The 24,126-nt window shown below is 49.4% G+C and overlaps 1 protein-coding gene across 1 annotated transcript; it reads right to left on the bottom strand.

Moving 5' to 3' along the window:
• Positions 1–807: 807 nt before the first annotated feature.
• On the bottom strand, positions 808–14,763 carry LOC140904216 (uncharacterized). The gene is made up of 10 exons (XM_073326618.1): positions 14,642–14,763; positions 13,830–13,916; positions 13,078–13,299; positions 12,412–12,434; positions 11,356–11,471; positions 11,025–11,057; positions 8,447–8,559; positions 7,561–7,687; positions 3,283–3,396; positions 808–2,683 (listed from the first exon to the last, which is right to left on the bottom strand). The coding sequence occupies exons 1-10, from the start codon at positions 14,702–14,704 to the stop codon at positions 1,659–1,661; spliced, it is 1,923 nt and encodes a 640-aa protein (XP_073182719.1). The 5' UTR covers positions 14,705–14,763; the 3' UTR covers positions 808–1,658.
• Between the last annotated feature and the right edge of the window lie 9,363 nt (positions 14,764–24,126).

Here is a 24,126-nt window from a genome sequence, read left to right as displayed (position 1 = left end):
TCTGGGAGGTCATGTAGGTGGACAACTTATTCCACCCAGAGCGAGGCAATTTCCTAGGAGTATGGGATGAACTATCCCATCTTTATGCGGTGGTTCACTACAGTCAGAATGGTCATGAACCCATTGGATAATTCTACCACAAAATTGAAGGTGATGGCTGTCCAGGGGCCCAGTGGAGTCTTAAGTGGTTGCAGGAGTCCAATGGAGTTATTGGGCTGTGCCTTGCAGCAAGCACATACACTACAAGAGACCACATAGGCTTGCATTGTGGCCAGCATTTGAGGTCACCAGAGGACATGGGAGACAAGGGTGCTGAGCTGAAATTTTGGAAATAAAAAGAGGTCATCAAGTCCTTGGGTGTTAAATTTAAAATCCCTGGGAGATCTCAGCAGTGGGCCGTGTTTGTACGTGAAAGGGTGCATGGCTAATGGTGAATGAATTCCAAAATAAAGCCTAGAACTCTGTCCTTCAGACATAGAAAAAATTCTTATGCATTTTCAATGTCCCCTTCCAAGGTTTGATTGGTTTAAAGCATGGCCCATTAACACATAGAATCATGGAAAATTAGTATTGGAAGAGACCTCAGGAAGTCATCCAGTTTAACCCCCTGCTCAAAGCAGGACCAACCCCAACTAAATCATCCCAAATCAGGGTTTTGTCAAGATGGGCCTTAAAAACCTCATTTACTCTATGAACCTCATTAACTGTACATTTACTCTATGAACAACATAGTTGCTGACAGCTTTTCATGTCCATTAAAACTCTTCAAACCAGACTGACAACCTCAGCTGGGCATGAGTGGGCAACATCACAACTGTATCGGCTGATCTCCAATCAGATCCATAATGGTTCTGACCCATGTTGTATACTGGAAGATACATGACTCAATATCGCTTTTATTTATTTTTTAAAACTTTTTATTCTGACAAAGTTACAATAAAATGCTAACATACTACATTGTACGTTACTTATTCAGGACCAGGGTAACATTTCAAGACCCTGGCTAAAGATTGTGGCTTGCTGGCTAGGGACACCTCCTCCTCTGAGTCCAAGAGAATATATGACAAAATTGCTAAATAGCTATCCTCCTTTTGGCACTTCTCTTGCTTATGTAGTTGATATCAAAGTTTTCCACTAAAAGAACAGTTTTTATATACTCAATTTCATAGGAGAAAGCGGGTCACATTTTTCCAAGAAAGTTCAATGCAAAGTCTAACTGAAAGCAATAAAGATGAATTCATCTGGCATTCTGTTTAAATGGCAGATCCTTTGCTGCAGCATTAAGTGAGCAGCTGAGAGTATCGCTAGGAAGCCATCATTGTGTTATTAGAGGAATCGCTTTAATAATTTCCTCCCCAAACCATCTTGTGCTTGGACATAACTTCCACATAAAGTCATGGATTTGTAGGAAATGAAGGGAGCTCAAGAGGCAAAAAGAGGCCCAAGCAGGCAGCTCACTAGGTAGATTGGAGAGACCATGGTGATGGAAATGATTCAAAGAGCATGAAAGGCCACTATGTGGGAATTAGAAAAAGTATTAAGGAATTTTGTTTGATCAGCTCTAGATAAGGTTTTTATGGTGTTTATCTCCTTTGTGTATTCTCTGATGATAAGTAAAGGCTGAGCTCTGACGGAAGCTTTTCCCACAAGGAGCATCTCTAGGGGATCTCTCCTGTGTGGATTCTCTGATGTGCAGTAAGGGCTGAGCTCTGAGAGAAGTTTTTCCCACACTCACAGCATCCATAGGGTCTCTCTCCTGTGTGGATTCTTTGATGTCTAATAAGGGCTGAGACCTGAGAGAAGTTTTTCCCACACTCACGGCATTCATAGGGGCGCTCGCCTGTGTGGATTCTCTGATGTGTGATAAGGTGTGAGCGCCGAGTGAAGGTTTTCCTGCACTCCCAGCATTCATAGGGTCTCTCCCCCATGTGGATTCTCTTGTGGTCGAAAAGCCCTGAGCGGCTACTGAAGCTTTTCCTGCACTCACGGCACTCGTAGGGCCTCTCTCCTGTGTGGATCCTCTGATGCGCAATAAGGGATGAGCTCTGACTGAAGCTTTTCCCACACTCACAGCATCCATAGGGTCTCTCTCCTGTGTGAGTGCTCTGATGCGTAACAAGGGTTGAGATCCGAGCAAAGCTTTTCCTGCACTCACGGCATTCGTAGGGTCTCTCTCCCGTATGCGTCCTCTGATGTGCAATAAGGGATGAGCTCTGACTGAAGGTTTTCCCACAGTCACAACATTCATAGGGTCTCTCTCCTGTGTGGACCCTCTCATGCCGAACGAGGGTTGAGCTCCGAGTGAAGCTTTTCCCGCACTCACAACACGTGTAAGGTCTCTCCCCTGTGTGGATTCTCTGATGTTCTATAAAGTGTGAGCGGCTACTGAAATTTTTCCCACACTCAGTGCATGTGTTGTTTCGCTCTCCTGCGAGGATTCGCTTCTGGGCTGTGGTTTCCTTCTGAGTTTCCTGATAATTAATGGATTTACTCATTTTCTCCCCTGTCTTGTTTCCCTGCTCGCTCTCTGGCCTGGGCTCGCTCTCACAGGCTTTTCCCTCCACATGACGCCTGGACACATTCCCTTCGGATCTTTGTGATAATCCTGCATATGGTTCCACTTGCTCAGCATCTTGCTGCTGAGGATTCTGCTCCTCGTTCTCACTCACCATCCCAGCACCTGCTGGGATAGAGGGAGAAACCTCAGAAACAGGGACGGAAAAGGGGAGAGCAAACCAAAATAAATGCTGCAGAATCATAGAATCTCAGGGTTGGAAGGGACCCCAGAAGGTCATCTAGTCCAACCCCCTGCTCAAAGCAGGACCCATCCCCAATTAAATCATCCCAGCCAGGGCTTTGTCAAGCCTGACCTTAAAAACCTCTAAGGAAGGAGATTCTACCACCTCCCTAGGTAACGCATTCCAGTGTTTCACCACCCTCTTAGTGAAAAAGTTTTTCCTAATATCCAACCTAAACCTCCCCCACTGCAACTTGAGTCAGAAAAAATTCAGGATCAGAATCCCACCAAATTCTTCCCTGCCCAGGAGAGAAGCGTGCATAAAATCTGTTTCTACACCTCATCTGGGGTGGGAGGTCAAGTCGGAAACTACTACCAGGGGTCTGTTGTTATGGGAAGGAAGCCATGAGCAATATCGGGCATGAGGATATGACTCCTGTTGGGAACAATCCTGAACTCAGAGAGCTAACAAGGGTCTTTGGAGGGAATCCCAGCTGTTTCCTTCAGGCACCCTCATCTTTTGAGCTGATTTAATGATTCCTCACCTGGGCAGGCATCCCTCCAGATCTCTCTTTCATATGAGCCCTGGACTTCTGGCACCCCTGGCTTTTCTCCTTGTTCCAGCTGGGAGATCACATCAACTTTGAAAACAGGAAACTCTGCTCAGAGAAAAGAAAACAAGTGAGATCAGGTGAGTTCATAGGAAATTTCACACAATAAAATGTTCTATTATTTTAACTCCAGACTATTTTAAAGCAGTAATAGCCTGGGGCCACCTACCTAGGTCCTGAAATGTGTAGGATACTCTGCTTAATGAGGGATTTATCTATCCCCATGTCTGCTGGGAACACACACGGCCAGACACTGATCATTATTTTTAGTAAAAGTCACGGAAAGGTCACAGCTCACATGAATTTTTGTTTATTGCCTGTGACCTGTCTGTGACTTTTGCTAAAAATATCCATGTCAAAACCTTAACCTTAATCACATCTAAGGATTCTATCAAGTTCTGCCAAAAATTTAGGCATTTTTGAGCAGTTTCCAACAGTAGATGTTGACCAGCAGCTATTGTGTGATCCCAAAAGGGGCCTTCTTGGAATTTTTGCCTGTATGCCTCATACAGCATGGCTGACCACAGCATGCCAGGCCACAGGTATACTCTATCCAACATTTGTGAGGTAACTTTACCCTAGCAGACAGCATTGACAAAGCAGCCATAATTCTCAGCTATCAGTTCAACAGATCAGACAGCTATGTCAAAATCTCTGAAGAGTGAGTTTGCTCTCTTGAAGCTGAAGCGACTTCGGAATGGAACAATGATGGGAACGACAGCATTGATTACCTAAATTCAAATAGGGTGGTGTTGTGATCTTAGAACTGAGTCTAACACCAATTTGCTACATATATCAACTCATGTAGCACTAGATCAGGGTTATTATTGTCAAATCAAATTAAGACAAATCAATTACTCTTGTTAGAGTTGGTAAGGCTACCACCATCTTTTCATGTTCTCTGTATATCTATATCTTCCTACTGTATTTTCCACTCCATGCATCTGATGAAGTGGGATTTAGCCCAAGAAAGTTTATGCCAAAATAAATTTGTTAGTCTCTAAGGTGCCACAAGGACTCCTCGTTCTTTTTGCTGATACAATCTAACACAGCTACCACTCTGAAACCTGTCATTTGTAGGAGTATTGCCAGCAGATCGAGGAAAGTGATTATTCCCCTCTATTCAGCAAAGGGTTGGGGTTGGTCCTGCTTTGAGCAGGGGATTGGACTAGATGATCTCCTGAGGTTTCTTCCAACCCTAATCTTCTATGATCCTATGGCTGGGTTCCTTGCTGGCTGGAAGAGCAGCAGGATCATGGACAGCTCAGTGTGCACTGGACCAAGCCCAGGGAGGGCTGCCAAAGACCAGGGGAGCTAAGAAACTGCTCCTGGCTGGCTGAGAAGATAGAGTAAGGACTGAGACCAGAGCCTAGCCAGACCATGCGAGGGTACTGTGATGGGCCCTGTTGGTCTGATTAGAGACTGAGCCCAAGGACGGCTGCTGAAAAGGACACACCAGCTGAGGGTACCGTGATGTGCCCCTGTTGGACTGTTATAGAAGACAGTGTGTCTGGGAAGGAAGCCTTGGTTGTATGGCCTCATACTAGGGCCATGAGAAAGAAGGTAGAGACTCTATTCCCTGGAAAGGGTTTGTTTGTTTGGTCCACCTAGAGATAGTGTGGGTGACTCAGCCGGAGGGCTGAGTCACTGAAGACCCATCATCGGCCTTGGGGCAGAGGGGCTCTTGCGAGAAGTGGGTGCCACCCCTATTCCAAACAAAAACAGCAGGCTCACACCTGATGACAAGGGGGCTCTCGCAAGAGGCGGGTGCCAACCCCATTATAGGACTTGGCTGGCAGCGTGGTATTTTGGGTAAGATCCAAACTAGTATTGATCTGTGTAGTGAGGTAGAGTGGCCTCCCTCTGGACTGGAGAGAAAGGGATCACTACACTCCCCCTGGTGGGCAGAGGCAAACCTGCCCCGCCCCCTGTCACCGGAAGTACCAGGGCTGGACAGGATGTATAAAGGGAGGGCTCAGTTGAGTGGGAGCCAGGGAAGGAGATGGACTTCTCCACGCTTCTGTGGCACCTGGGAGCTGAATCTGTGCTCTGTAGCACCCTGCCCCTGGAGGAGACGGACCCAGAAGGGGAGGTAACGGGACTACCATCCACTGTGTACCCAGAGGACCTGTGGATCTCAGAGATACCAAACCCCAGGGAGGTAGGAAGTAGCCCAGGGTCACCCAACAACTGTCTGACTAAGTGGCTGACTGCTTCTAGGGTCAGCATGTTGCAGCTGGATCCCCACTGACCCAGTGGCAGACTACTCCGCCTCAGTCAGGGCCCTGGGCTTGGACGCAGTAGAATCGGGCAGGCCTCCGTTCCCCTACCCCTGCCACCTCACTCCTGGGGTGGCTGATGCCCCACCATAGGCCAGAAGGCCTGTGTGAATCTACCATCCGCCAAGCTAGGATGCTCCCACTCCCTCCAAAGCCCCAACACTGTGTGGGTACTCACCCTTTTCAGAACCCCTAGACTGTGTGGGTGCTCACCCCTACCTGAACTAAGAACTGAGAGTTTGTTGGCTGCCTTAGCCAGGAGGCTTAGCTGCAGCCTGCTCCCTGCTCTGCCCACCCAAAGGGTGAAAGCTCCAGATTGTGTGTGTTAGCTGGCTGCCTGGCCAGGAGGCTTAGGTTACAGTCTACTCCCTGCTCAGCCCCACTCAAAGTGCTAGAGCTCCAGGCTGTTAAATACTGCCAGCCCCAGCTGAGGGGCTGCAAGGGGCTACCCAGTGCTCTGCCCTGCCTGAGAGTGGGGACAAGAACACCAGACTATTGTTGCTTGTTTGCCTCTGTCAGACGGGCCCAGAACTACAGACTACTTATGGCTCAGGCTAACTGGTGTGACCCAAGCCCGAGGGTTACCATCCAATATGATGAGGCAGCATGGCCTCCCTCCCCACTGGAGAGCGAGGGATCACTGCAATCTGGTAATGTGACTGGTGCTTTGGGGATCAGAAGAACATTTTGTATAGTGAGTAGAGTTTTAAGTAACTTCTCACTTTACCGGATCTATTTGCTGACTGGGAGCCAGAGCCTGGAATGCAGTAAGGGGGCTGTGTCATTTATTTTTTTCAGCTTCTTGACAGGAGCACAGTTTGTGGCTGGTTGGTGAATCGAACTACAGTGTTAACCACCAGTTCTGGGAGAATCTGCTCTTCTTTTTGCAGCCTGAACTGATCTTAGCATTTGCAGTGTGGGCTACCCTAGGCACCTCGGGTCACAACTTTCTAGAGCAGGACTGGACTAGTACTCCAGGAGGTCCACGAGTCATATCTGGGGCTGCCAATCCCACTGATCAACTCTCCCTCTCCCTCCCAGGGCCTCCTGCATGCAGCGGAACAGCTGCTCAGTGGCATGCAGGAGGTGTTGGGAGGGAGGGGGAGGAGTGGGGATGGGGTGCACTCGGTGGAAGGGGCAGAAAGAGGTGGGGAAGAGGAGGGGTGGCGTGGGGATGGGAAGAGGTGGGGCAGGCCCTTGGGGGAAGGGGTGAAGTGGGGGTGGGGCCTGGGGTTGAGCAGCTGGCTTGGGGGTCCGTGAAAAAATTTAAATCAAAATGGGGGTCCTTGGGTTGCTAAAGTTTAAGAACTGCTGTTCTAGAGGATGAGTTAGTCGTACACAAGCTATTCAGCTGATTACAGCAGTCAGACAAGGTGGTCTAATACTGCCTTCTGGCCATAAAATGGATGAATTTATAATCGATATGAGGAAGAACTAAGGGAAGATGCTGTTGTTAGTGTTTTGTTCCACAGGTTGGAATCCCAGCATTTCTCTGCATGCCTCCAGCTGTGTGCACTGTGCCAGCTGTAATTGGACGGGGGAAGGATTGGTTGCAATAGCATGGCAGAGCTGTGACTGTCGTAGGAAGAGAGGTGCATGTGGACCGAGTAGGCCTCCTTTCAGGGCTCAGTGCTGTAGGCTGTCTTAGTAAAGGTGCACAGAGTGTGTTCTTGCTACGGGTCTGTCAGTAGTTTGGTGGCATACATGCTAGTGGTCCGCAGGGCCCAGTGAGGTTAAAGGGGTGGTAACATTTTGCAATTCTGAGATATTTGACACTGCGATGCTGCAGGGGAGGGTAGAGTGGTATTGTATGTGTCAGTGGCATGTTGGGGTGATGCTGAAACAGGGCACAGTAGAGATGGCATTGTGGGGGTAAAATAAACCTTAAGTCTTAACTTCCCCTTCCAAGAACCGAGGGGACAGGAATCCTTACCCAGCGAGGTCACATTCTCATAGTTCTCCTGCATGACGTCTCTGCAGAGGGCTCTCTGAGCGGGGTCTAGCAGAGCCCACTCTTCCCTGGTGAAATACACCGCCACCTCCTCGAAGGTCACCAGTCCCTGAAAGAGCAAGAGTCCCACACTCAGGACCTGCTGCCCCACTCACAGCTCCACTATTCATGACACCCCAGGGCCAATTAATTGGAAGTCTAAGGAGGCACAGAGTCCCACCCTGCTCAGAGCATCCAAGAGGCATTAGGGTGAGGGGAGAAAAAGAGTCCCACTTCCCTCCTAGCAGACAGAGGCTGGCAGGGTCTTCACACTCATCACACAGCTAGCCAAAGGCTGATGCAGGAGATGGACCCCTACAAAGCTCCAGGCCCCCTGGTAAGAATCCCAACCTCCTCCCCATTGCCAGCAGCCAGAGGGGAAGGGATGGGGCATCTCCCCTAAGCCCCTCTGGTCAGTGACTCCTTTATATCTCAGAGCAGCCTCCACTTCGTAGGTTCGTGCTCCAGCATGGCAGTTTGGGAAGTTATCCCAGCCCAGTTCAGGGCGTCTCTTTCCTGTTCCACGGAGAAGGAATTTCCACCGTAACCCCCAGAGTCTGTTCCTATAATCTAGTCCCCAAGTAAAAACAAGTTCCAGCAGGTTTGTCACCCACTGTTCCCCTCCCTTTCTGCACCCTGTGCACAGGTGCTGACTTCCTTTTTCTCTTCCCACCCACCTGCCACTCTCCACCCTCCACCAAGCCCTTCCTAGCCATTGGTGCCTATGACCCTGTGTATTTCCAGCCCCCTCCCACCTCCAGATTGAACTCCCCAGAAGTTCCCACCTCCTGTGTGTTTTCTGCCCCCTCTCTCTCCATCAGGAACCCACCAGCAACTCCCTTGGGATCCCTACCTGAGCCTGCTCTTCTGCAGCCATTTCCCTTCCCCGTCTCCTTGGAGGATGGGGCAATCTGGAGCTAAAAGGGGGTGTTATTCTGCAGCCTGTCAGGGTGAGAGGGAGAACTGGTGAGAGTCCAGAAGGGACTTTAGTTCATTCCACATCTTGATTCCACCTAGCTCCTTCCCTGCAAATAAGATGTTCCAGACACTCATGCTGGGAACATCATCAGTCATTCTATGACTTTATTACAGCACATACACAAACCCATCCCCATCAGGACTGAACCTGCTGAGACATTTTCCAACCCTGTCATGCTCCCTGAGGGCAGCATGTTCCCCCTGCAGCACGGGAACTAAGCAGAGGCAGGTATTGGACAAAGTCTGCTCAGTGCAGGTGCACTAAATGAAATGCAATTTGCCGGAAATGCGAAGGATCAGAACATTGTACCGGTGTGAATGGCCTCCAAGTCTGGAGTGACAGGAACAGGATGAAATTCAATAGTACAAAGTGCAAGGTCACACACAGAGCGTCTAATAATAAGAACTTCTGCTACAAGCCGTGGCCGGAAGAGACAGAGGAGGAAAGAGACCTGGGTGTGTGGGTGGATCACAGGTGACGATGAGTAAGGCTCCATGTTTGTCACTCATCTCTGTGACTTCTGGAGAGGCCCATGTAGCTGGCCCGGGAGCCTCCTGAGCAGCTCGGGCAGCCCCTGGGCCAGTCGCACCAGCAACTGCTGGGGCAGTCTTGGGCCCCCCTCCGCCTCCCAGCAGCAGGAGTTTGGGTGTGGGGAGGCTCAGGGCTGGGGACTGGGGTGCATGGCAGTGCTTACCTGGGGAGGGAGCTCCCCGGAAGGGTGACAGGAACTCCTCTCCCTCAGCTCCTAGCTCCACATGCTGCCTCTGCCCGCAGGTACTGCCCCCACAGCTCCCGTTAGACACGGTTCCCAGCCAATGGGAGCTGAAGAAATGGGGCTGGGGGCAGAGCAGAGGCAGTATGTGGAGCTAGAAGCTGGAGGTTGCCACTTCCCTGGAGCCAGGTAGGGAACCTGCCCCAGCCCCGCCAACCCTCACCCCTCCAGCACCCGTGGAACCCCCAGGGCCACCCCCGCAAGTTTTAGTCAGAGGTATATAGTAAAAGTCATGGGCAGGTCACAGGCCATGAATTTTTGTTTCCTGCCCATGGCCTGTCCATAGGGTGACCAGACAGTAAATGTGAAAAATCAGGACGGGGGTGGGGGGTAATAGGAGCCTATATTAAAAAAAAAACCAAAAATCGGGACTGTCCCTATAAAATCAGGACATCTGGTCACCCTACTTGTCCATGACTTTTACTAAAAATACCCGTGACTAAAACGTAGCCTTAACTATGAGCCACCAAGGTCATGTGGCTGTGAAAAAGGCACATTGCACATATATACGCATTGCACATATAAATAGCTATTCGTTCCATCAAAATAGGGACTAATATGCCAGTGTGAAAATATATTTTAAAAAAACCCTAAAACATTTAAACTAATTTTTGTCCTCAGTCAGTATCCTGAAATTGTTGCTGTATTGTTAGCCTTAAAATCAGCTGTAAAAAAATAATTGTGTCAACTTTCATATTATGTAGAAATTCAAACTACGTAATGAGTAGCTTCCTGTTTTATCTTCATACCTGGCATAACAATAAATTCTAAAGTGCTAAAAGAAAAGAAAACAAACACTTTAAACTAATTAAAATAATAAATTAATTAATTAAAAAATAAATGAACCATTTAATTTAAAAACAGAAAAAAATCACTCATATGCAAATAAGCAAACTCATCTAAACAATAAGAAAGGTAACACACTTGCCAAAAAAGTGCATTAAACAGTGTGGCAAGTGACAATATTAACTCATGTTCAATCAATAAACTTTCAACTAAAATAAATGTTTTTAAGTGTTTGCCAAAAGAAAAGTAAAACCAAAGCCTCTGTGAAAGAAAGAAAGAGAGACTGATCACTATTTTAATATTAAACAGTAAAAAACAAGTTAAACACATTTAACCTTTAAAATCAATACAACAGGTTACCAACAGAAAAGTGTGAGAAACACAGATAAACACTACAGCAGCTCCCTCCTCATTCAAAATTAGGACATATTCAACCCAGCGATCTCGTCCCATTCATAGCCAGTCTGTATCCACTGTCCCATCTCTCATTCAAGGTCAGTCTCAGGTGAAGCCCAGCTGTATCCTCTATAGACCTTCTGCCCCCCACCCACTGTGGCCATTTTCAGTCACCCATTTGAAGGTGCTTGACGGCTCAGCCTATGGACATTTCATCTTTGTCTCACCCTGTTTCACACCTTTCAGGGGCTTGTTCCTTGCCCCAAAGGGAAACACACCAGTGAGATCAGGATTCGCTCTGAATCCACATCAGATGTCACAGCAGGAGCGAATTGGGCAGTCATGGGGCTCACCCGGCTTCACATTGTTCCACAGCTTCCAGGTGCACATTGGGGCTGGAGGCCATGATGCCCTGTCGCTAACATAGTTATTGGTCTGAAATCTCCCCATGGCTGGTCAGAGACAGACACGTACCTGTGTTGCTCCCCAGCTCCAGTCGCAGCATCTCTAGGGGAAGGAGAGGACGGGAGAGATGAGGATTCAGGCCCTCACACTCATGGACAAATCCCCATTGGTTATTAATGTAACTTCTTTTAACTACAAGATGGTGACACAGAGAGCCTGATAACGCAGCCGCTGCAGACAGAGCCAGCCCCACAGAGCTACTCCATGGGGAAGGGTGACCCACTGAGCTGGGGCTGCGAGATGGAGCCCGGGGTCAGTAACATCACTAGAGACCCCGACTCCTCCCCAGGGCCAGGGTCGCTCTAACCAGAGGAGACGCCACCCCCAGACTCCAACTCACCTTTGAATCCCAGCAGCACCTCCTGCAGGTGGGCGCTTTTCAGAGAGAAATCGCTGAGTCTCTTCTCCAGCTCCACAAACCCCGGCTCTGGCTTCCAAAATGTCCCATCCTCCCTGCTGGGGAAAGGAGGAGGGGTGAGAAATGAGCCCGATCCCCATGCCAGCAATCAGTTACTGTTCTCTATTAAGTCCTTTATTGTCATGATCAGTATCATTCAAGGGGAGAACACCCCTGCCCCCCCACACGATTATGGCCCCTGCTATTTCTACCTATTGTTCCCTTCTTTTCTCCACCCTCCTTTCTCCATTTTTCTCTCTCCTCACTGTTGTTGTGTCTCTCCTCTCCTCTCCGCTCCCTCTTCCAACCCCTCAAAGCTTCACTCCCGCCCCCTCCCTGGTCCACCAGTGACCAGCCACGGAATATTGAATGTTGACATTAGAGTGTCCTCATGTCAGCTGACACGCCAATGAGATCAACAGAGGGCAGAGGAGTTCACTCCTGTCTGAGCCATGGCATCAGCAGACCCTGAAAGGCAACCTTGTCTCCGTTCGCAATTGGGAGGGTTTCTTTTTAGCCAGGAGGGCTTGACACTTACTTAAAAGGACAGTGGGGTGGGAGGAGGTATTGTTTCATATTCTCTGTGTGTATATAAAGTCTGCTGCAGTTTCCACGGTATGCATCCGATGAAGTGAGCTGTAGCTCACGAAAGCTCATGCTCAAATAAATTGGTTAGTCTCTAAGGTGCCACAAGTACTCCTTTTCTTTTTTTAAAAAAAATGGAAACCTGAGTTTTTGCACACTGTGAATAGGTGATGTGGCCACATAAACCTGTCAGACAGGTTGGGTCTAGCCCATGTGTCTGACAGCCCTGGTGGGACCTCATTAGCTGTCAGAGTAACAGGTTCTGCCCCTTGCTGAGGCAGCTGCTAGGGGAGATGTGATCACAGGCACCAAGCCGGCGTGTCACACCGCAGGAGCAGGCGGGAGCTCTGTATTTAGTGCAGTTTCCAAATGTAGCTGAGCATGAGGGAGAGTGAAATAGAGCCGGGGACTCACCTACTCCCAGTGCTCCCAGCACCCTGGAGAAGGAGAGAAAGAAGAGGAAAGTCAGAGGGGTTGTCCCAAGCTGGGGAGCTCTCCTACTCTGCAGGGGAATCGCCATTGGAGTCCTGGGTATTTGGAGAATTTCAGACACTCGGGTTCATGTTCCCAGACCAGCTGCCATCCCCCAAGCAGGGAATTCTGCTCTCAGCAGCCCCAGCAATCCCTGCTGGGGGGTTGCCATTAGAGAAGGATTCTCCCCAGGCACGTCAGAGAAAGAAAATGTTTCTCTGCCTTGAGAGTCAAATTCTCCTCACTACTGAGAGACCCACAAGCCCCTGACCCCATTAACCCGGGATGAACAGGGCCTTAGGTCAGGCTCAGGACCACGGCATGGGGGCAGGGGGTTTCACCCTCCAAGTGCAAATGCAGACAGACATTTGCAGGGCAGGAGAGAAGGTCTTGGGGTTGCAGCACCCAGGACTCCTGGGACCCATCCCCAGCCAGTCACGGACTCATGATGTGATGTTGGGCAGGGCTCTGCCCCTCCTTCTGCCTCACTTTCCCCTTTTGTCCCATAGGGATAATGGCCCTGACCCCCCTTTGTAAAGTGCTTTGGGGTCTAAGGCTGAGGAGCTCCTATAGGAACACTACGTATGATCATTGCAATGACAGTCTGACCTGCAGGGGCTGGCTCAGCAACTGCTGCCCCTTCTCTCCTCCCCGCTCACTGAGCAGGGAAATCTCCCAGGACAGTCTGCAGATGCGCTCATCCCTTCTCTGGACAATGGCTCTCTCTAGCTCTTCCAGCTGGGACAGCAGCCGCTGCTCCTGCTCCTCCAGAAACCCTCGCAGCTCCTGCCACTCCCAGACCATCTTCTGCCTCTCGGCTTCTGTCTGTTTCTGCAACAGGGAGAGGGTGGCTCGGTAACAGGGGAGAACCATAAATGTGCCTCCAGGCAGGTGGGGAAGTTATTTACCAGAGCACAGGATCTCTTGTGGTGGCTCATGGGAAGCGCATTTAGGCCAGGAAGGGTGGATGGATCAAGGCACCAGTGAGCTGTGCATCACCAACAGGAGGGCCTGCTCCCCTGCAAACCTCATCAACTTGCACTGAGCCAGGCTCTCCATCTCTGCAGCCCACATTTCATCTCTGTCCTCCCCATCCCCCCCAGGTGCTGGAAAGGCTCCCCGGTCACTGTGACATGCAGACAGCCCGTGGACAGGGGCTCTGGGCTCACACAGACTGACCCTCTCCTGGCCCAGCAGCCTCCTGCACCCTAAGGGCATCCTGTCACCCCTGTGTCTGACCCTGCAGGATCCCTCGGCTCCAGTGGGGACGGTTCCCTGGCTGAGGCTGGAAGGCCAGGCCCTGCATTCACCATCACTCAGGGCACTGGGATTCCAGGCAAACTTGGGCCCTGGGCACCTACCAGCAGCTCCTCGCTTTGCTGCTGCTCCTCGGCTTTGGCTGCTTCTCCCTCTTTTTCCAGAGGGGCCCAACGCTCTCGTGGGGGCTCCTGGAAGAAGTGGGGGAGGGGGTTACAAACCGCTACAAACGGCCTCACAACAGCCAGATTTCAGGGCCCATCCTGCCCTGCAGATGCCCGAGCAGAATCCCTGGGATGCACTGGGACTTTTATTCCAGGTCTTGTTCAACCTCAGCCAGGAAGCTCTGAGAGAGGCTGGTGAAAGGGGCACCAGGTTTTCTAGAGAAAACAAAGGACCCCTGGCTGAAGTGACAGAGGTGCAGCCTCCAGCTGCAAACATCCCCAGGCCCTGCTCATACCCAAGTTACCAAATTCAGACACCAATTTCCACAGCTCCAACCCACCCCCACACAGACACACACTCCCCAAGTGCAATATCTGAACATGCCCCACCCCCGGCACCCCCAAAACTCCCAGCTCCAAAGAGCCCCCAAGCCCCACGATCCCCATCCCCAGCCGTTTCCCACACCCCACAGCCCGGCTCTGATCCCCAGATCCCTCCCCCAGCTGCTCCATCCCCTCGCTCCGGGCCCCTCCTGCAGCTCCTGGGCTTCGTCCCACCGGCTCCGCAGCAGGGGCTGCTCCGCTCCGCCCCGGACACTCGCCCCCCGCAGCCCCTCTCCGGCCGCCGGGAGCTCGGGACCCGGGCAGGGAGCGAACCAGGCAGCAGGGCCCAGCCCCTCCCGGCAGGAGCGTGTCCGCCCCACGGTGTCTCCGGCCCCCGCCGCCCACCCGAGCCCTGCCCGCGGACCCACCGCGCTGCCCCGCGGGCTGCCGGGCTGGAGCAGCCTCCGCGCTGCGCTCCCGGCCCCGGCCATGGCCCGTGTGCAAACACCAAGCGCTCCTGCCCGGGCTGCTGCACACGGAGGGGCGTCTCCTCCCCAGCCCCGGCTCGGAGCCGCCTCTCCGTGTGCAGCGGCCCGGGCAGGAGCCCTTGGTGCGGGCCCCGCGCAGGGTGTTTGTGACACGCGGGGAACCAACCCAGCGCTGGCCGGGGAACCCGCCTCCGGCCGGGGGGAGTCCCCGAGCCCCGCAGCGAGCTGGTCTGACCGTGCCCCTGCCAGGGCGGGATGCTCAGCAGCCGGCTCTGCAGGGGGGGATCTGCTCCCTGCTGCTCATGGGGGGAGGGGTTAAAGGGGGAAGATCGGAGGGGAGGGGGCACGGGACAGTCAACCAGGGGAAGGAGAGGTTTCAGAGTAACACCCCTGTTAGTCTGTGTTCGCAAAAAGGAAAGGAGGACTTGTGGCACCTTAGAGACTAACCACTTTATTTGAGCATGAGCTTTCGTGAGCTACAGCTCACTTCATCCGATGCTACTGGGAAGGAGAGGAGCCAAGGGGCAAAATCGGGGCCAGGGAGCATCCCTAAGAACTGGGCAATGCAGGGCAGTACAGTGGCGGAGGGGAAACCTGGCGCAGGGAGGGACACAGAGGGCCAAAGTCACCACAAAGGGGGTGAGCAAAAATACAGGTTAAGCGGGGAGGCAGAGGGACTTTTTGGGTCTTCAGGACAGTGCAGGTACAGTGTCCTAGCCGCTTCCCGGGCTCTTTTCTCAAAGGCACCTTGCATCCCAGTTGCTGTTCAAAGCAGCTTCTTCCCTGTCGGAAATGACGCGCTGAGCTGCTAAAGGAGGCTGAAAGAAAAGGAGTACTTGTGGCACCTTAGAGACTAACCAATTTATTTGAGCATGAGCTTTCGTGAGCTACAGCTCACTTCATCGGATGCATACCGTGGAAACTGCAGTAGACATTATATACACACAGAGACCATGAAACAATACCTCCTCCCACCCCACTGTCCTGCTGGTAATAGCTTATCTAAAGTGATCATCAAGTTGGGCCATTTCCAGCACAAATCCAGGTTTTCTCACCCTCCCCCCCCCCCCCCCACACACACAAACTCACTCTCCTGCTGGTAATAAAGGAGGCTGGACACTCACCCCTGCAACCATTGTCATACGTGGTTTTAGTGTTTCAAAGGATCCCTTATCAGTGTATATGTCTGCACAGAGCCTCATAGCCGTAGGCCATACTGGCCTAGCTGCTGTTCTGGTTGCAATCCACTAGAAATGCTGTTTAAATGGTTTACTTTTCCAAATGTTATTTTTGTTCCTTTTAGCATTTCATCCTTTATCTTCATTATCATGGAGCGGACGGATGTCCTTCTGCATCCTTGTGCGTGTCTTTAATAGCGAATAATCATTGAGAATATCATGTTGCAGGGAATTCCACCATCACATCTCACAGTATTTCTGGTAGAGCACTTCCTGCTTGTAGTGTCCTTTTAATTTAAAAAAATCATTTTAAATAACAAGTTTATTCTTTGGGATTCTGTGAGGCCAAGGCCAACCGATTACCTGGGTTGGTGTCAAAACATCTAGTCTTTCCTTTAAATCCACCGATGGGGACTGCCTTTGCCCACAGTTGTTTTTCCTCTCAATTCAGCACTTTTTCACATGTCACCATTTGTGCATAGAACTTGGCCCCCAAATACTGTACTACAGATCAATTTTTTTTAATGGTTGAAAGCACCTAGATGCTTTTGAAAATCGCACTAATTCCCTAAAAACCTTTAAAAATCTGGTCCCATGGGTACCATAATATCTTGTATGAAATCCTTCTCAAAGGCAAATTTCTTCTGTAATTTTTACTAAATATGGGCGTATAAGCCCAAGGTAGATTGAGAAGTCAAGTATTCAAGAATCATGAGTTATGCACCCAAAAGACATGAAATTAAAATAAATAAATACAGATTGGATTCTTTTTCATTTGCCTTTTTGTTTCTGAGCCTTTATACTTTTGCTGTTCTCTCTCCCAAAGAATCCATACACCTAAAACAGTTATAGATTCCTATAACATTCAGTACCATTTTGGACTTTTGGTAACATGTGACCCCCCCCCCCCCAATTCTTTGTAATTGATCATTTATTTTATTTTTGTAAATAATTCTCTAACCTGCAAACAGCAAATGGCACACTTTCCTCTTCTATTCCTTCATTTGCTTAGAACATAAGAACGCCCATACTGGGTCAGACCAAAGGTCCACCTAGCCCAGTGTCCTGTCTTTCGATAGTGGCCAATGCTAGGTGCTTCAGAGGAAATGAACAGAACAGGTCATCACCCAGTGATCCATCCCCTGTCACCCATTCATATACAGTATGAGCTGTGATGGCTTGAGTACAAAAGGGGGTGGAATTCTACTACAGGGTTTTAATTAGACAGAATTCCAAAAACAACTAGAAATCATTGCTCAGTGAAAATACATGGATTGGTATTGCTGTTTGCAGATGTGACATGGGCAGATCAGGTGCCAGCAAAGCCCCAGGCCTCACCAAAAACTTACAGATTCATAGCTGGAAGCCAGGCCAATCCACTTGCATATTAGTAGAGATCAAAGTGATGGTTAAATGTATACAAGTGTATTTGGTGAAAACATAGGGGGATGCTGCGTGCATTGTTTTCACTTATCTCTATTCTGTTACACTGTAAGAGCAAAGATTTACATTGTATATACCCCTGTAACTAATTAATCCATCAAACTAGAAAGACGACTTGTGTAATGCAAAGGAAGAACTTTAACAAGAAAGTGCTAATTTCAAAGCCAGTAGTCACTGTGTGTGTGATGATGGGAGATCAAAGACACTAAATGCATTCCTCATTCTCCCTCATCAAAGAAACACCCAGTGTGGGTAAAAAGAAAAGGAGTACTTGTGGCACCTTAGAGACTAACCAATTTATTTGAGCATGAGCTTTCGTGAGCTACAGCTCACTTCATCGGATGCATACCGTGGAAACTGCAGCAGACTTTATATACACACAGAGAATATGAAACAATACCTCCTCCACCCCACTGTTCTGCTGGTAATAGCTTATCTAAAGTGATCATCAGGTTGGGCCATTTCCAGCACAAATCCAGGTTTTCTCACCCTGAACCCCCCCACACAAATTCACTCTCCTGCTGGTGACAGCCCATCCAAAGTGACAACTCTTTACACAATGTGCATGATAATCAAGGTGGGCCATTTCCAGCACAAATCCAGGTTTTCTCACCCCCCCCCCACCCCCATACACACACAAACTCACTCTCCTGCTGGTAATAGCTCATCCAAACTGACCACTCTCCAAGTTTAAATCCAAGTTAAACCAGAACATCGGGGAGGGGGGTAGGAAAAAACAAGGGGAAATAGGCTACCTTGCATAATGACTTAGCCACTCCCAGTCTCTATTTAAGCCTAAATTAATAGTATCCAATTTGCAAATGAATTCCAATTCAGCAGTTTCTCGCTGGAGTCTGGATTTGAAGTTTTTTTGTTTTAAGATAGCGACCTTTATGTCTGTGATTGCGTGACCAGAGAGATTGAAGTGTTCTCTGACTGGTTTATGAATGTTATAATTCTTGACATCTGATTTGTGTCCATTTAGTCTTTTACGTAGAGACTGTCCAGTTTGACCAATGTACATGGCAGAGGGCCATTGCTGGCACATGATGGCATATATCACATTGGTGGATGTGCAGGTGAACGAGCCTCTGATAGTGTGGCTGATGTTCTTAGGCCCTGTGATGGTGTCCCATGAATAGATATGTGGGCACAATTGGCAACGGGCTTTGTTGCAAGGATAAGTTCCTGGGTTAGTGGTTCTGTTGTGTGGTATGTGGTTGTTGGCGAGTATTTGCTTCAGGTTGAGGGGCTGTCTGTAGGCAAGGACTGGCCTGTCTCCCAAGATTTGTGAGAGTGTTGGGTCATCCTTTAGGATAGGTTGTAGATCCTTAATAATGCGTTGGAGGGGTTTTAGTTGGGGGCTGAAGGTGACGGCTAGTGGCGTTCTGTTATTTTCTTTGTTAGGCCTGTCCTGTAGTAGGTAACTTCTGGGAACTCTTCTGGCTCTATCAATCTGTTTCTTTACTTCTGCAGGTGGGTATTGTAGTTGTAAGAAAGCTTGACAGAGATCTTGTAGGTGTTTGTCTCTGTCTGAGGGGTTGGAGCAAATGCGGTTGTGTCTTAGAGCTTGCCTGTAGACGATGGATTGTGTGGTGTGGTCAGGGTGAAAGCTGGAGGCATGCAGGTAGGAATAGCGGTCAGTAGGTTTCCGGAATAGGGTGGTGTTTATGTGACCATTGTTTATTAGCACTGTAGTGTCCAGGAAGTGGATCTCTTGTGTGGACTGGACCAGGCTGAGGTTGGTGGTGGGATGGAAATTGTTGAAATCATGGTGGAATTCCTCAAGGGCTTCTTTTCCATGGGTCCAGATGATGAAGATGTCATCAATATAGCGCAAGTAGAGTAGGGGCTTTAGGGGACGAGAGCTGAGGAAGCGTTGTTCTAAATCAGCCATAAAAATGTTGGCATACTGTGGGGCCATAGAATCATAGAATCATAGAATATCAGGGTTGGAAGGGACCCCAGAAGGTCATCTAGTCCAACCCCCTGCTCAAAGCAGGACCAATTCCCAGTTAAATCATCCCAGCCAGGGCTTTGTCAAGCCTGACCTTAAAAACCTCTAAGGAAGGAGATTCTACCACCTCCCTAGGTAACGCATTCCAGTGTTTCACCACCCTCTTAGTGAAAAAGTTTTTCCTAATATCCAATCTAAACCTCCCCCACTGCAACTTGAGACCATTACTCCTCGTTCTGTCATCTGCTACCATTGAGAACAGTCTAGAGCCATCCTCTTTGGAACCCCCTTTCAGGTAGTTGAAAGCAGCTATCAAATCCCCCCTCATTCTTCTCTTCTGCAGGCTAAACAATCCCAGCTCCCTCAGCCTCTCCTCATAAGTGTTCCAGTCCCCTAATCATTTTTGTTGCCCTTCGCTGGACTCTCTCCAATTTATCCACATCCTTCTTGAAGTGTGGGGCCCAAAACTGGACACAGTACTCCAGATGAGGCCTCACCAATGTCGAATAGAGGGGAACGATCACGTCCCTCGATCTGCTCGCTATGCCCCTACTTATATATCCCAAAATGCCATTGGCCTTCTTGGCAACAAGGGCACACTGCTGACTCATATCCAGCTTCTCGTCCACTGTCACCCCTAGGTCCTTTTCCGCAGAACTGCTGCCTAGCCATTCGGTCCCTAGTCTGTAGCTGTGCATTGGGTTCTTCCGTCCTAAGTGCAGGACCCTGCACTTATCCTTATTGAACCTCATCAGATTTCTTTTGGCCCAATCCTCCAATTTGTCTAGGTCCTTCTGTATCCTATCCCTCCCCTCCAGCGTATCTACCACTCCTCCCAGTTTAGTATCATCCGCAAATTTGCTGAGAGTGCAATCCACACCATCCTCCAGATCATTTATGAAGATATTGAACAAAACCGGCCCCAGGACCAACCCTTGGGGCACTCCACTTGATACCGGCTGCCAACTAGACATGGAGCCATTGATCACTACCCGTCGAGCCCGACAATCTAGCCAGCTTTCTATCCACCTTATAGTGTGGGTACCCATAGCAGTGCCGCTGATCTGAAGGTATACATTGTCCCCAAATGTGAAATAGTTATGGGTAAGGACAAAGTCACAAAGTTCAGCCACCAGGTTAGCCGTGACATTATCGGGGATAGTGTTCCTGACGGCTTGTAGTCCATCTTTGTGTGGAATGTTGGTGTAGAGGGCTTCTACATCCATAGTGGCCAGGATGGTGTTATCAGGAAGATCACCGATGGATTGAAGTTTCCTCAGGAAGTCAGTGGTGTCTCAAAGGTAGCTGGGAGTGCTGGTAGCGTAGGGCCTGAGGAGGGAGTCTACATAGCCAGACAATTCTGCTGTCAGGGTGCCAATGCCTGAGATGATGGGGCACCCAGGATTTCCAGGTTTATGGATCTTGGGTAGTAGATAGAATATCCCAGGTCGGGATTCCAGGGGTGTGTCTGTGCAGATTTGATCTTGTGCTTTTTCAGGAAGTTTCTTGAGCAAATGCTGTAGTTGCTTTTGGTAACTCTCAGTGGGATCAGAGGGTAATGGCTTGTAGAAACTCGTGTTGGAGAGCTGCCGAGCAGCCTCTTGTTCATATTCCGACCTATTCATGATGACAACAGCACCTCCTTTGTCAGCCTTTTTGATTATGATGTCAGAGTTGTTTCTGAGGCTGTGGATGGCATTGCGTTCCGCATGGCTGAGGTTATGGTGCAAATGATGCTGCTTTTCCACAATTTCAGCCCGTGCACGTCGGCGGAAGCACTCTATGTAGAAGTCCAGTCTGCTGTTTCGACCTTCAGGAGGAGTCCACCTAGAATCCCTCTTTCTGTAGTGTTGGTAGGGAGACCTCTGTGGATTAGTATGCTGTTCAGAGGTATTTTGGAAATATTCCTTGAGTCGGAGACGTCGAAAATAGGATTCTAGGTCACCACAGAAGTGTATCATGTTCGTGGGGGTGGAGGGGCAGAAGGAGAGGCCCCGAGATAGAACAGCTGCTTCTGCTGGGCTGAGAGTATAGTTGGATAGGTTAACAATATTGCTAGGTGGGTTGAGGGAACCATTGCTGTGGCCCCTTGTAGCATGTAGTAGTTTAGAAAGTTTAGTGTCCTTTTTCTTTTGTAGAGAAGCAAAGTGTGTGATGTAAATGGCTTGTCTAGTTTTAGTAAAATCCAGCCACGAGGAATTTTGTGTGAAAGGTTGGTTTTTTATGAGAGTATCCATTTTTGAGAGCTCATTCTTAATCTTTCCCTGTTTGCTGTAGAGGATGTTGATCAGGTGGTTCCGCAGTTTCTTTGAGAGCGTGTGGCACAAGCTGTCAGCATAGTCTGTGTGGTATGTAGATTGTAATGGATTTTTTACCGTCAGTCCTTTTAATACGATGTCCATCTGTTTGCATTTGGAAAGGAAGATGATGTCTGTCTGTATCTGTACAAGTTTTTTCATGCAGTTGATAGATTTCCACTCCATGTGGAAAGTGTGGGTAGTGACCCTGTCAGCTTGTTTTCTGTGAAATGAAGCTGTAACTATGGCCACAAGGAAAAATTCTTCATTTCTGGACTGTTTGGACTCTTGCAGGATAGAATAACCAACTGAGAAGACAGAGATCCCCAGAGTTACTCTGGGTAGCCCTAAAAGACTTCTGGAAAACTGGCAGATGATGACATATCTCCTACCATTTGCAATTATAGACTGTGATTCACCTGTACATACAGGTGCTGACTTTCCAATGTGCCGGGGGGTGTTTGGCCCCCTGCCCCAGCCCCTACCCTCACCCACCTCACCCCACCCCCTTCCCTGAGCGTGCTGCACCCTAGCTCCTCCCCAAGAGCCTCCCAGGCAGCAAAAAGCAGCTGATTGCAGTGGGTGGGAGGCACAGGGAGGGAGGGGGAGACGTTGATCAGCAAGGCCCGCTGGTGGGCAGATGGCCTGGGGGGGGGGGGGAAGGTTCTAATAGGGGGGCTGCCAGTGCGTGCTCAGCACCCACCATTTTTTCCCCATGGGTGTTCCTGCCCCAGAGCACCCACAGAGTAGGCACCTCTGTGGCTGTTAACTGCGTTAACTGCTCAGTAACTCTCACATCTTTTCCCTAGCTAAGAAACCTTTAGTTAGTTTACTATAGAGCTGTCAACCAACATTGTCTTTGGTGTGAAATCTAGGATGCAAACTGACCTGGGTGACTGATGGTCTCTTGGTACTAGGTATCACAGGGGGTAGCCGTGTTACTCTGTATCCACAAAAACAACAAGGAATCCAGTGGCACCTTAAAGACTAAGATTTATTTGGACATAAGCGTTCATGGGTAAAAAACCCACTTTTTCAGATGCATGGAGTGAAAGTTACAGACACAGGCATAAATATACAGGCAGTATTGACAAGGCTAATTCAGTCACGGAGGGATGTGGTCCACTCCCAATAATTGATGAGGAGGTGTCAATACCAAGAGAGGGAAAATTGCTTTTGTAAAAAATTGCTCACTACAATTTTGGGGTTTCTGTCTCACATTTGACAGTATGCCCTGAGGTAGGCACTCATAGAATCATAGAATATCAGTGTTGGAAGGGACCTCAGGAGGTCATCTATTCCAACCCCCTGCTCAAAGCAGGACCAATCCCCAGCTAAATCATCCCAGCAAGGGCTTTGTCAAGCCTGACCTTAAAAATATCTAAGGAAGGAGATTCCACCACCTCCCTAGGTAACGCATTCCAGTGCTTCACCACCCTCCTAGTGAAAAAGTTTTTCCTAATATCCAACCTAAACCTTCCCCGCTGCAACTTGAGACCATTACTCCTTGTTCTGTTATCTGCCACCACTGAGAACAGTCTAGAACCATCCTCTTTGGAACCCCCTATCAGGTAGTTGAAAGCAGCTATCAAATCCCCCCTCATTCTTCTCTTCCGCAGACTAAACAATCCCAGTTCCCTCAGCTTCTTCTCATAAGTCCTGTGTTCCAGTCCCCTAATCATTTTTGTTGCCCTCCGCTGGACTCTTTCCAATTTTTCCACATCCTTCTTGTAGTGTGGGGCCCAAAACTGGACACAGTACTCCAGATGAGGCCTCACCAATGTCGAATAGAGGGAATGATCATGTCCCTCGATCTGCTGGCAATGCCCCTACATATACATCCCAAAATGCCGTTGGCCTTCTTGGCAACAAGGGCACACTGTTGACTCATATCCAGCTTCTCGTCCTCTGTAACCCCTAGGTCCTTTTCTGCAGAACTGCTGCCGAGCCATTCGGTCCCTAGTCTGTAGCGGTGTTGCCGGCACCCAGTGCTGAGAGGCTGAACAACAGCTTGAGTTGGTTCGTTACCCGGTGTGCTACACCCAATAATCACAACGGGGTGGAGAAGCAGAAAAGTTTATTTGCAGCTGCAAAAAGGTACAGGGAGAATAAAATCTCAAATCCTGCACACAGAGCAGGAAGTTACACAGGCTTTTATACATCCTTTTTCCCAGCATACTTATCCAATAGCAAGCTGCCCCAAGTATCCATATAGCCAGCCAATCCAGTTCCCAGCTAGTTCCCTGATTCTCTGTATCATTTGTTAAACTATACATAAAGCTGCTTTATTCAGCATTGTTCTTCCATATCTCCCCTGTTTGGCCTTGCTTAGTTTCAGGCAGTCTGACTCTGCAACATACTGTTGCAGATTCTCAGCATAACTGCTGTGTGTGCCTCCAGGCGGGGTGGGGGCCAAGGACACTTGGGCCTAGTACGCAGAGCTGCTGCGAGTGCCTCCAGACAGGAGGGGGGGCCAAGGACACCTGGGCCTAGTGCGAGGGGGCTTCATCGACACTCGTGGTCTTCCATCCCCTCGAGTTACCTTGTGGC

This window comes from Lepidochelys kempii, chromosome 28, assembly GCF_965140285.1.
Source record: "Lepidochelys kempii isolate rLepKem1 chromosome 28, rLepKem1.hap1, whole genome shotgun sequence".
NCBI lineage: Eukaryota > Metazoa > Chordata > Testudines > Cheloniidae > Lepidochelys > Lepidochelys kempii.
The sequence above is the reverse complement of the archived record's forward strand: the minus strand, read 5'-3'. Positions and strand labels throughout refer to the sequence as shown.

Bases quoted from the DNA above. Each gene is read 5' to 3' on its own strand.
- LOC140904216 (XM_073326618.1), bottom strand. From the start codon at position 14,704: ATGGCCGGGGCCGGGAGCGCAGCGCGGAGGCTGCTCCAGCCCGGCAGC. The intron at 13,917-14,641 runs GTGGGTCCGCGG...CACTTCTTCCAG, and splicing joins GCAGCCCGCGGGGCAGCGCG to GAGCCCCCACGAGAGCGTTG. The intron at 12,435-13,077 runs GTCAGACTGTCA...CTCCTTCTCCAG, and splicing joins TGCTGAGCCAGCCCCTGCAG to GGTGCTGGGAGCACTGGGAG.